The sequence below is a fragment of the Hippopotamus amphibius genome, chromosome 1 (assembly GCF_030028045.1).
Source record: "Hippopotamus amphibius kiboko isolate mHipAmp2 chromosome 1, mHipAmp2.hap2, whole genome shotgun sequence".
Taxonomy (NCBI): Eukaryota; Metazoa; Chordata; class Mammalia; order Artiodactyla; family Hippopotamidae; genus Hippopotamus; species Hippopotamus amphibius.
Genome location: NC_080186.1, coordinates 187,823,223 through 187,835,499, shown reverse-complemented (window position 1 = coordinate 187,835,499; position 12,277 = coordinate 187,823,223). Strand labels below are relative to the sequence as shown.

Genomic DNA, 12,277 nt, shown 5'->3' with positions numbered 1-12,277 from the left:
TGTATAGTTAAAATTATTATTTGCTTTAAATTTGAGTCATTTTCTTCCTCTTGGGGAAGAATTAGTGTTTTGGATGCGTGCTGCCTAATTTATTGCTTGGACACATTATATTTTACTATCAGAGCCTTTATGACCAGCTCTGGGTAGTGGAGCATCCAAAGAACTTGAAGTGAGAATTCTGGGCTCCATACCTAGGTCTGTGTCAGGGCTTCTGCAGAATTAGGAGACTGGCCTAAGTCTTCAGACTACATGTTCTAGAGCTCTTCACATACTGTCTCTAAGCCTGTGTGCACATGGAGTTCAGTAGAAAGTCACTCATTTCTGGAATGTTGGTTTGAACATCGTTGGTGCTGGACATGGGTGAACCTCAACTGCTTTTCTTCCCCAGTGCACCTGAGGAATACAGTATAGTCTAGTTGATACCAGTGAATTCCTGGCATTTGTGATTCTCCAACTGTGTTTGTGACAGGAGAATACTCAGGCAAACTGTAAGCCCTGGTGGAGGGCGGTGGCAGGGTGCAGATAGGTTAATAGATTTCTTCAGGCATACCTCTCAAAGGGGCAGTACTCTCCTTCTCCTTGAGAATTGCTTCTGTGGACAAAATAGGGTTTTGTCTAGTACTTCCAGGCTTCAGTGCTCTTTGTAGATATGTTTTTGACTACGTGCTTTAGCTGCTCTTTTCTCATATACATAGGGGTACAAGCCAATAGGAGCTAGAGACATTATTATATCTTGTTACCTACCTTAGGTATCTCATAATATTGTCTCAATCAATGCTTCTCCTGATAAACAGTTTATAATTCAAACATATTATAGGTTTTTACGCTACGTACTCTTTCTTTTCCTTCGTGCTTTTCTCTTATCCTTTACTTTTGGCCACTGTATTAATTTTATTTCCTAACGAACCATTTGCAATGCAGTTGAAATATACAGGACACGTACAGAATAAAAAAGCACTGCTAGGCTTTCTGATGCACTAAATAAACAATGCTAGCTTGCTTGGACCATGTGTGACATGGGTAAGAGGTAGAAGTGGTTGACTGACTATTCAGTTCTGTGTTCCTGAAGTTACAAAATTGTATAGGAAAGCAAAATATTTCAGATCATGAATTATTCACTGATGAATCAGTTTTATTATTAGTCAAATATCCTCTTTGAAATACTGCTTATTTTATTTGAAGACAATATGATGCAAATTGATTATAAAGTAAAATCATAAATCTTAAAAAGAATGCATAATTCATGAAGTCTGTGACATGTTGATCTAGAACGTTTTTACTCACAGGCAAAGCCATGAAGCAGTGAGCATCCGGCAGAGTTATGCTACTGAGAAAACCAAGGATGTTAGGGGCTTCAACTGACAATTACATAAATGTCAAAGAATAGAGAGAGAACTTTAGGAAAAAATGATTAAGTCCTTGAATGTTTTTTGTAAATATAGATATGTTTAAAACCATCCTGTAAAAATTAAATGTTATGTGAAGAATGTCATAATGTACTAATATAAATTATTGTTGGAAAAATTTTGCCAAAAACCCTACTTCATTCTAAAAACTGTTCTTAGTTGCAAGTATTGCTTAAGCTTATTTTAATAGTCTTTATTTCCCTTTTCTAGCCAAGTTCCAGTCAATTTTTTTTACCACTGTTTATTATAAAATTTCAGCCTCTATTTTAAGTAGATTCACTTCAAATGACCTTTCTTCTAGAACCAACTCTCTTGGATAATAAGGGCTCCTGTGTAGAAAATATATGTGTGAATTATATGATTCTGCATGTATAGCCATACATTTCACTGTGTTTTAGTGATCTAAAATGAATGTCAGAATTTTAATTGAAATTAATTGTAACTTAAATGCAAAGAGACAATTTAGGTAATTTTTTTATTCGGTGAGATAAATTCGGGATCAGGATGTTAGTTGTATAGGGCTGGCTATTTTAGAAAGGCTAATGAAACCATATGTATATAAGTCATTTTCTGGGACATAGGAATCATTATAGTTCTATTAATGTCTTCCATTTGTATAACATTTATTTTTATTCTTAGAAAGTGAATCATTATTTCATTACCCTTTGTACTGTGTGGTATTTGTTGGGATGAAATTGCCTGTTCTCCAAAAGTTTTACCAGACTGCTTCTTATAATTCTTCTCCATCTGTTGGCTTTATGACTATCTATGAGCTGAAATCTTACTAATAATACGAAAAAGTACAAATATTTTGAGACCCCAATAGTAAAGCAACTGTTTTTGCAGGTATCTCGTGGTCTATAATCCTTCAGAACAAGACCGAAACTCTGTAGTCTCAGTCTGTGTGAGCTCTCCGACAGCGCAAGTGTACTCTGCTTCAGGAAAGCCCGTGGAAATTCAAATGAGTGCAGTGTGGGATACAGCAAATTCTGTTTCACAGACAGCCTATGAGGTATGTGCCCTCTATGGAACTGTAAGGGGCAGCACGAGAAAAGCATAGCCAGTATATAGTTTATATATATATTAACATATACCCCTGAGAGCTGTCAAGTTGGTGTATGTGAAGTGGTTAAAGTTGTAAATGCCCAAGGGTTTAACTGGCCAGTTAAGTGACACTAATGGAAAATAGATCCTGTGTTTTCCAAAATATTAATATCTTTGTTAGTATGTGTATTGTATGTTACTTTTAGTATGTTATTAGTATGTATATTGTGTATATTTATGTGTGTTTATTGTAACGTGTTCCTAAAGTCATGAAGTAATCATTCCTCATAAAATTTTGAATTTTTTTGTCTAACTCAATTTAATGACAGTTATAAATATTGAAATGGAGGTAAATACCATCCGTCTGAATAACTTTGGATACTTTCAACTTTTCATTGCAAAGGTGACATTAATATACCATGAAAGAAAGACATCCTAAAATAAGATGCTTCTTTAATGAGATATAATTATGGAAAAAATCTGGGCTCAAATAATAAATATTTCTTGAGAAAAATGTCTTAAAATAAGCAATATTAAACTGAACCTCCATATCACTAGGAAGATACGGAGTTTTAGAGTTTGGAATACAATTTAAATTGTACTTCTGAAGACACCGACATAAGCTAGGAACTCTAGAGGAGAATTAGAAGCCATTGCTGGGTACTCTTATAAATTCATAATCCTTCAGGTAGAAATGAAAAGTATAACACAAGTTTTGGTCAGATTGTACAGGAAACACCCCATGTAGAGAATGGAACAGTAGCTCCTGGGAGGCAGGAGTCATGTCTCACAGTGGGTGCATCCTCCATGCCTTGTTCAGTGTCTGCTGGACCCCAGGCATTTGATGGTTGGTGTTGACTGAACTAATGTGCTTAATATTTATATTGTTACACTTACCATTTTTATTTTTAATGTACTGAAATATCATAGTATTGTAAAAAGATTCTTAATAATTAGGAAAAATCATTGTTCACAATAAACCCTTACCTTCATGGAGAACTTCCCTGTCTGAGTATCCACTAAGAGTACCGTAGGACAACTGAGGATGGTCACATAATTTCATATATTGGATGAAAGCATTAATGTTTTTGATAGCCTTACCCAAATGAAGCTGTTAGGTTCCTGGATAAACAGAGATGTGGATACTCTACCCATAAGTTATCAAAACATATTTATAGAAAAGTACTATATTCTCTTTTTTAAATATGGTAGTTTCTTGTTTTTACTAGAAGTATATATGGTTTCCTTTCAGTAGCTACTTTTCTCTTTAATAAATTCTCTCCTTTATCTTGTAAAGATCTCTTTTCTAGCACAGATGCCACCGTTGGGACTGAAAGTGTATAAGATTTTGGAAACAGCAAGTTCAAATCCACACTTAGCCGAATATGTCGTATATAATGGTAATATAGCAAATAAAGGAATTTTCAACATGAATAATATAAAAAGTGCCCGAGCAGATATAACTCTGGAGAACTCCTTTATTAGGCTGCGATTTGGTCAGTCTGGGCTTATGGAGGTATGTTCTGAATAGTTCTGAAGTTTATAGAAACCTTGTCACTTTTATTAAAATCTATGCAGATTACTTGTGCAAAGTGGAAAAAGTGGACACAGATATTCTGGGAGAAAGAATAGATTCTTCTTGTCCACAATGACCACTTGCTCCTCACAAGTGTGGTCTGTGGGCGGTGCTGCTCTGTGGACTGTTATTAGTCCACAAGATAAGTATGGAAGCTGTGGCTGTTTAGAAATGTTTATGGAAACTTTGAAAGTAATTTGGCTAAGTAAATTTATGCCTATTGAATCTAATAAAAAAATTTGTGTATTTGGCATATCACTTTAATTTTTCTCGTAATTCACTTTCATTGTACTTTACAGAAATATTGTTCCATGCATATTGGAAATAAAAATAAATCCACTGCTTTACTACAGAAGTTTGAGAAGTACTGGTCTAATCTCTTAATTTGTGTATCTCTTTCTTCCTGCGTAAAATGTGTTCTTTTTGTTCCTATTACAAAGGTTTTAAATCCAAAGATTAAGTGTAAAATTTTGAGTGTTTATCTAAGAATTGTAAATATTAGCAGCTGAACGTTATCACTTTTGAATCTATCTCAAGGTAATTTTCTTTTAATTGATATATACATAGAACTAGGTACAAGTCGTTAATGTCTTGATAGTGAGTTACCTTAAAAAAAATTTTTTTTTATCCTTAGGAAATGATAAATAAAGGAGATGGTAAAAGTCACGAAGTAAAAGTGCAGTTTTCATGGTATGGAACCACGAGTAAAAAGGACAAAAGTGGTGCCTACCTCTTCTTACCTGATGGGGAAGCCAAGGTAAGTGCTGAGCTGAGCAATGAATAAGCACTTACTGAAAGAATAACCAGGAGGAAAATAAATGCATCTTAATGTTTTGTCACCTGTTAGGAATAGATGAATTGGCTCCACTATTATATATCATTTTTGACATCTAGCAATTTCTAGTTAATTATTAGATAAACAAATAATTTCTCAGAGTTGGAATTCGGTTAGGATGCCACAGTGTAGACAAGTGCTCTCTGTGGAAAGAAGCTAGATTTGGTTTGGGATTAGGGTGCAGCTGTGCTGTTATGTATGTTATGTGGCATGGCATATATACAGACACAAAATTCCTAACTGTATGGGAAAAACAGATTGACCACTGAGCCATTTTTCTCCTTAAGTTTTAGCACTTTAAAGAACAAAAAAATATTCTCCTACCCTTGACTGTAAAGGTAGTATATGCAAATCTTAGCACAGTTAATGCAGAAAACTGAAGAAAACAATAAAATCTGCCAACTATTCCACAAGCCCATGAAAACCCCTGCCAACATTTTGATGTATTTTTACTGTCTTTTATTCTATATGTATCTTTTTCCCCCATTTTTAAGTTTTGTCTTCCTCCATGAACATATTTTATTTTTCATTGTGACGATGCTCACAATCATGTTTCTTGAAAACACAGTTTTAATATACATTTTTGTGTGTAAAAACTTTTAGCTATAAGAGGAATTAGGTCTGAGGGTCTAATGTGTTATATGGTAACTGTAGTTGATAGCACTGTATTGTATCATTGAAATTTGCTAAGAGAGTATAACTTAAGTGTTCTCACATAAAAAGTGTGTGTATATATATTTATATATGGGGAAAAGAAGAATTTTCTATTGTTGCCTGTGTATCTTTTCTCCCAGTCCTTTACTACTGTGACATTGTGATAAGCTTTCTCTGTAGCATTCTTTTTTGTACAGTACTAATTATTTCCTGAGAATAACTTTCCAGAAGTCAATTTATGTCAGTGGATGAAGCCTTTTAAGGCTTTTGACATGTGCATACTACTTACCTTCCCTCTTGAAAGATGGCATACATAGTCACTCCCACCAGTGTTTTTTTGAGAACAGCTCTCTAGTATACTCTTCTAAGCTCTGAGAAGTGGCCATATTAAATGCTTTACCTATAATAACAAGTGAAAAATATTTTACTGTGAAAATTTTTATGATTATTAGTGAGGTTGAACTTTTTTATGCCTTTATTTGTCTCATATTTCTGCTAGGAGTTTCCTATTTAAGTTCTTTGACCATTTTTTCTATTGAAATGACTTGTGGATCTCTAAGTATTCTTTATATATGGTAAAATTAATCCTTTTTCCTGTTTATTGCAATTCTCTCTCTTATTTATGCCCTCAGTGTGTCATTTAGTTTGTTAATTATTCTATTTTTCTCTTGTAGTAGTTTTTAATTTTTGTGTAGTCAATTTTGTATTGTTTTTTCTTTAGAGTTTCTTCCTTTGCTCTTACACTTACGCGGGCTTTCTCCACTGTAAGATAAATTAAATATTCTCCGTATTTTGTTGCCTAGGGTCCTGTCTCCTGAAAAAAAGTTCCCTTTGTTCTAGAAAAGTCTGCTAACCAAAATCAAATACAGATTTTAAGAGATTGTGTAGGCCATGCTCAGGATTCTAGTTATTTGTTGTTGTTTCTGTTTTTGTTTAATCATTGAGGAATTAAAGATAAGCTACACCTCAAAGTAGGCATTTCAGGATGGGCAGTGGATCCTGAGTATAAGCTTACGTCAGTGTTTTCTCACTTAACAGCTTTTGTCATTAGACAGGGCTTTTGTTTTGACTGACTTTTCTTTAAAAAGGAAAAAAGTAGCTATGCTATAGAATATTATACACTGACAATTGTAATTGCTAATTTATTTAAAATTATTTTATCTTTAAATAGCTCTAATATTAGATAGAAGGATGAAGAGCATCATCATGTGTTTACAAAGAAGAAATAAAAGAACATCAGGGAAAGAGACAGCTGGGTTTATCAGAAAAAGGCCCAGACATTACTGTCCTAGGTTTCATTCTCCTCCATTACTTTCTAGCTATGCAATAGTTAGGTACAAGAACTTTGTTAACTATAAAGCATTATTTAATTTCAGAATGTTTTTCTCTAACCAAAGAGGTAAATTTGGAAGAAAATCACACAGTTCTGAAAATCTAGTGCTACATTGCAAACCTAGCTTTTTATGCTATTGTTGAGCTTTCTAAGGTGTGTAATACTTAAGAAAATAAAATACTTCATAAGTGCTTTAAATTTTGTTTCTGTGTCATATAAGTTATGTGTTTTATTCCTATAATTTCTTGAATCTAGTTTGTAAATAATGAAAACTAAACCAGTGGTTGCCATAGTTTTTCAAAGTTTGGAAGTTGGCTTTATATTCAGCTAGTTCTTTCAAGTAAAAGGGCAGTGTGTTTTATAGAGTAGTAAACCTGGCTGTGATTAAACTATGTTTCTGAATCCTGCTTCCTGTTTGCTTAAGATGACTCCCTGTGGTCATCCTAGCCACCTGCCCAACCCCTGAACATTAGGGAACCATGGTTATAATAAATGTTTGCCTGGGAAAATGTCACTGCTGTAGAATGATTGCTCATTCTAATGAATAACATATGGACAATATAGAAGGATTTTAATAGAAATTTTAATATCTGGGAGGAATGTTTATAGACCATCTAGGCCAATCAGGTTGTAAAAGTTTTATTTTCTATTTTCAGCAATTTTTGTCTAATGCAAAACTTTGTTCAATTTTTATTGCATGTGTGTATTCCAATACCTTGTAAGGTTTGTTTTTCACTTAAAATTGCAAATATCAGGTGATATACATTTGCCAGTTTGGAAACTATAATAAACATTCCTTGGAAAAACTAAAAGCCAAAATGCTTTTCTTAAAAATGTGATTTCCTCCTCAGCCTTATGTTTACACAACACCACCCTTTGTCATAGTGCAACATGGAAGGTTTTATTCGGACGTGACTTGCTTTTTTGAACATGTTACCCACAGAGTTCGACTGTACAACATACATGGTAAGAAAACAGAGAAATGCAGCTGTGAAACAAATGTATACTGATTCTTGAATTCTTGCTTTTCTTTTGTTGGTTTTAGTAAATTAGCAGTCTGATTTTGGAGATGAGATAATCCTCTGTCTAAACTTGACATCATACTTATCGTATGATTTAAGATGCAATATTTACTCTTTGATAATCAAAAATGGTAAAACACTTAACACCCTACATACACTTGTTCTTTTCTTCTGTATATCTTCTCTTTCCTGTTGCAGTATTTGTCTTAAGTCATGTGCTCATATCTCAGATCTAAAAACAGTGTAGTGATAGTTTTTATTTTATAAAATGGAAATTATATCAAATGTGGCTTTCAACTAATGGATCAGTGACTACCTCTGGCGCACACGCACACACACACGGCCTGCCTTAAATATAGAATGTATTGCCATAGTGTGTACTACTAGAATTTAAGAGAAAAATATTCTCTACTTGTTCTGCTTGTTTACGACTTTTTATCTTGTAGAGCATAAAATCAGGCAGTTTTTATTGCTTTAAAGACATTATTGAAGCAGCTTCTTTGTTAATTAAGTGATAAGAATTAGGCCTTTATCTCATTAGAAACTGAACTGTGGGCAGTGGCACTGGTCCTTCCATAGGATTTGGGTGGAACTGTGGTTCCCAACCAATCTCAGAATTGTACAGTTATGTTGGTTGATTTTGCATTCACTGTTTTTAGAATACAGTACTTTTCTAACCATAATTTTAATCCTAGTAACCAGGCCATTTACCATTGTATCAACTCTCTTAGAAAAGGACCTTATAAAAACATCACTTTAAATGTTTTGGTGCTGTTAGCTAAGATGAAAAATTAGAAAAGGAAAATACTCTCTCCCAGAATCTTTAGGCAGGTAGACAATAAAGCATTTCAAAGTAAATGATAAAATATATGGGCAGGCACTGTTTACGTTTTAGGTATTGTGGGGAAGCAAAGGCCGCTCTGTTCAGGGAATTTTTTAGACAGCTAAGTTCAGTTTTCAAATTTCAGTGTCTAAATTTGATTTTGGTTTTAGTTAACTTTTTTAAACTTCAGATTTCATCGATGTTTGCCTTTGCCTTTTGGTCAAATTTCAGGTATGGACACACTTCCTCATGTGGCTTCTTAGGTAGTAAAGTGATACAGTTTCAGGATAGCCCATGATTCATATGTTGAATTTAGAAGTAAAAGGTCTTCTAGAAGGTGGGAAAAGTCATAGTAGACACTAACTTTGTGTCTTTTGCAATTACCTGCAATCACTTTGCTACCTCCAAGAAAGTCTGTAGTTTTGAAATAATCCTTTGTTGAGTTTCCCAAAACCTTTTAAGTCAGAAACACTATTTTTGGCCATTCCTTTGTACTCTTGCATAAAGCATTGTTTAATGTTTCTGAGAGCCCTAAAATTCCATCTTCAGCTATGGTCAGAGGTTTTATTTCATGGGTAGAAAATAGCATGATCACACAGGAGATGTGCTTACCTACTTTTAAATTTGCTTAAAGCTATTGTTTTTTTAATGGAAAATTTCTTCCTTGAGTATAACATGATGCACCCTTTGATATAGATCTGCATCATCAAGCTTGGTTTACTGTTGCTTTTCATCAGTTATATTTAGGGATAGGCTAGGTCTTAGAGTAAATGCTGAAGCAGCTCATCAGAAAATTCCAACTTCTCAACAGGTATATTTGCTTAATTGCTTTTGCTTTTGTTTATTTGCATCTGTCCAATGCAACTTCTGAGTTTTTTTTTTCGGTCAGCTATGGGATCTGGGTCTCATATCGAAGGGTGGTTTCTGTAAATTAGAGGGCCCTCTTCTGCTTCTGTGGCTGTAGCTTAGCTTGCTGTCATGCTTCAGTGGCCAATTTGGAAATTAATAGGCTCTGACTTGGCCTGTTTACTTACTCCAACAAACACACACTCCTCAGAGCTAAATGCTTGTCTTTTCTTCTCTCCCCCTATCCTCCTGTCCCCCACTGAGCAGTCAGAAATGCCCAGTGGCTGACGAACAGCCCTTTAGCAGGAGCAGGGGCCATGTTAACTGACTCCCAGCTCTCCAAGGTGGCAGTGCTGGCTCTGATTAGTCAGTTAAGGAATAGAGGTTGTTTTAAATGGGGCACGTAGGGTATTAGCATAACAAAAATAATAATGAAAAATAAATATGCAGAGCTCAGATTGCCTCTGGATGTCTCAGTGGGTGGAATAAACTTGACCTGAAGCCTTTTCTCCTGATGTTAGATTTTTGCAGCTTGAAAGCAGGAAGCTTCAGAAGTTTGTAGGAAATGACAGATAAATAAGTTAGATATAATGTGAAGTTAAGTTAAAGTGCTCTTCAGATGAGTTTTACTATACTTGCTTGGACTGAACCTGAAACCAGCATATGTAACTATTCAAAGTGGCAAATCCATCTTTCTTTTTGCTCTCTCAAGCCCAGGGTATTTTTTTTTTTTCCAAGCAAGACTATAGTTTGTGGAAAATGGAGATTTTAGATCACCTGCAAGGCTTTCTTCCAAACTGTATACGCTCCCATGTTTGTATTTGAACCCCTCTCAGCATATCTCTCTCCTGGAAAAAAAAAAAATAAGCCCAGTTGTGGAGATGGGGCTTTTTCTTGGTAGCCTCTGTGACCCATTTCCACTATTGCGTGAGGGCACAGGTTGTCTGGATCCTAGCTTAGTGGGTTTTCATTAAATCACTAACCCAGGCCTTGACAGAAAAGTGAAATCTTCAGAGTGTTTGATTCTCTAGGTGTTCATATTACCTGAAAAGGGTTTGGTTACGCAGTGCTAAAGCAGCTGTAACTAAGAAATACTTGACAGCTCTTCTTTTAAACTTTGGCCACTTGTAAACCAGGCTTCTGAGTGATTGATCAAAATGCATAGACAAACTGACTTTTGATCTTTGGTGCTACCAATACTTTGGCCAGCTTCCATGCTTTTGTAGTTTGGCTTTGGTTTAAATTTTCTTAAGGTAGCAGAAGTATCTATTCTTGAATTTAACTTCTTACACTATTTTCAGATGTAAACTAATTGTACCCCCTTTAAATTGAATGGATGCAGTTATTTGGATGAGTATTAATGACTAGAGCCTGTTGTTAGTACCAAATTCATGAACCAGAAACAAATGGGGATTGGGGGGAGGGAGACTATTCATATTTTATAATTACATACTGAAGTTGTATTAGTTTACTAAACCACTTAATCATACAAAAGATTATATTATCTCTCAGCAACAAGGGTAAAAAAACAGAAAATGAGTTAATATTATGGGTTGTCTTTAGTGAGTATCTGTTTATATTAAACCTTTCAAATTCCATTTACTTAAAACATTCTTTTAAAACCTAAGGTAATGCAGACCTGGCAAACTATATTTAAGTTCCTCAATCTCTTTTTTAGTTATTCTTTGATTCTTCTCTCCATAAAGTAACTTTTACCCAATTTAATCTTCAGCAGAAAACGAAGTCAAGGACAAAAATCAGCCAGCACTTCCCAAAGTACATAAACTGTGTGGTCATTATTGATTTTGAAATAAATTGAGTTGGGAGGCCTGGGTTCAGCCTGACTTCTGGTTTTGTTCTTGGTTTGGTATTTAACTTTAGTTTCTCTATTTGTGTTCTCTCCAGATTCTGAAAATAATAAGCGGTGCAGTTTAAAGTCTCTCTCTTAACATCATTTAAGCTATTAAAAACACTGTGTTTTTATTTTCATTATTGTTCAGACATTACATTCAAAAGGTTTCTAGAAATATTAAGTTAGAGGGAATCTTGTGCTTACAAGCTTTGAAAGCTTCAAAAGATCTGAGCAATTTCAGAGGTTTCTATCATGCTTTGCCTTTTATCAGGTTAACTAAGGAATCCTTTTTGTGGTGACCATAATTTAATGAAATGCCCTTTTAGAACTGTTTTATGATTTCTAAAAGATTATTTAGTTTGTAGAAAATAACAATTTTCTGGAGGAGAAGGTGTGAGAAGTGGGGATTCATTTTTCTTGTAGTGTAATCATCTTTCATTAAATTGAAGCTTTAAATGTTACCAGATATGCTAGTTTAGCTTTTATCATTAATCTTGGATTAGAAGATAGGATATGATACAAGCAGAAACTCCTGTACCCCGTTGTGTTATAGTAATTTGATATTTTACCATCGCAAAAAATACGTATCTTGCCATGATGTTATGATCAGTAAGTGATATTCGCTAGCTGTAGTCTCATTTGTCTTCAGGGTTGTAATTATTAGACTTTGGTGCCCTAGTTTTCTGACATCAGCTGCTACTTTGAAGAATTATGTTGCTATGGGTTACCAGTGTGTCATGTACATTTTCACTGGCACAAGGTTCAGGTTCCAGATCTGTTATAATATATACCTTCAAGGTTTTTTCCTCCCTCAGGACTATGTTCTCCTAGGCAGGTGTTAGTGAGTGAGTGAATGAGTGAGTATGTCTGTGCAAACCATGTTTCA

At 34.6% G+C, this 12,277-nt stretch overlaps 1 protein-coding gene across 2 annotated transcripts in view; it reads left to right on the top strand.

Moving 5' to 3' along the window:
• The window catches only part of MAN2A1 (mannosidase alpha class 2A member 1), a 164,426-nt gene that overhangs the window by 114,665 nt on the left and 37,484 nt on the right, over positions 1-12,277 (top strand). For both annotated transcript variants that reach the window (XM_057737710.1, XM_057737718.1), the window contains 4 exons: positions 2,253-2,418; positions 3,748-3,966; positions 4,661-4,783; positions 7,700-7,814. In XM_057737710.1, coding sequence (XP_057593693.1) covers positions 2,253-2,418; positions 3,748-3,966; positions 4,661-4,783; positions 7,700-7,814 — 623 coding nt within the window. The remainder of the gene's footprint in view (positions 1-2,252; positions 2,419-3,747; positions 3,967-4,660; positions 4,784-7,699; positions 7,815-12,277) is intronic.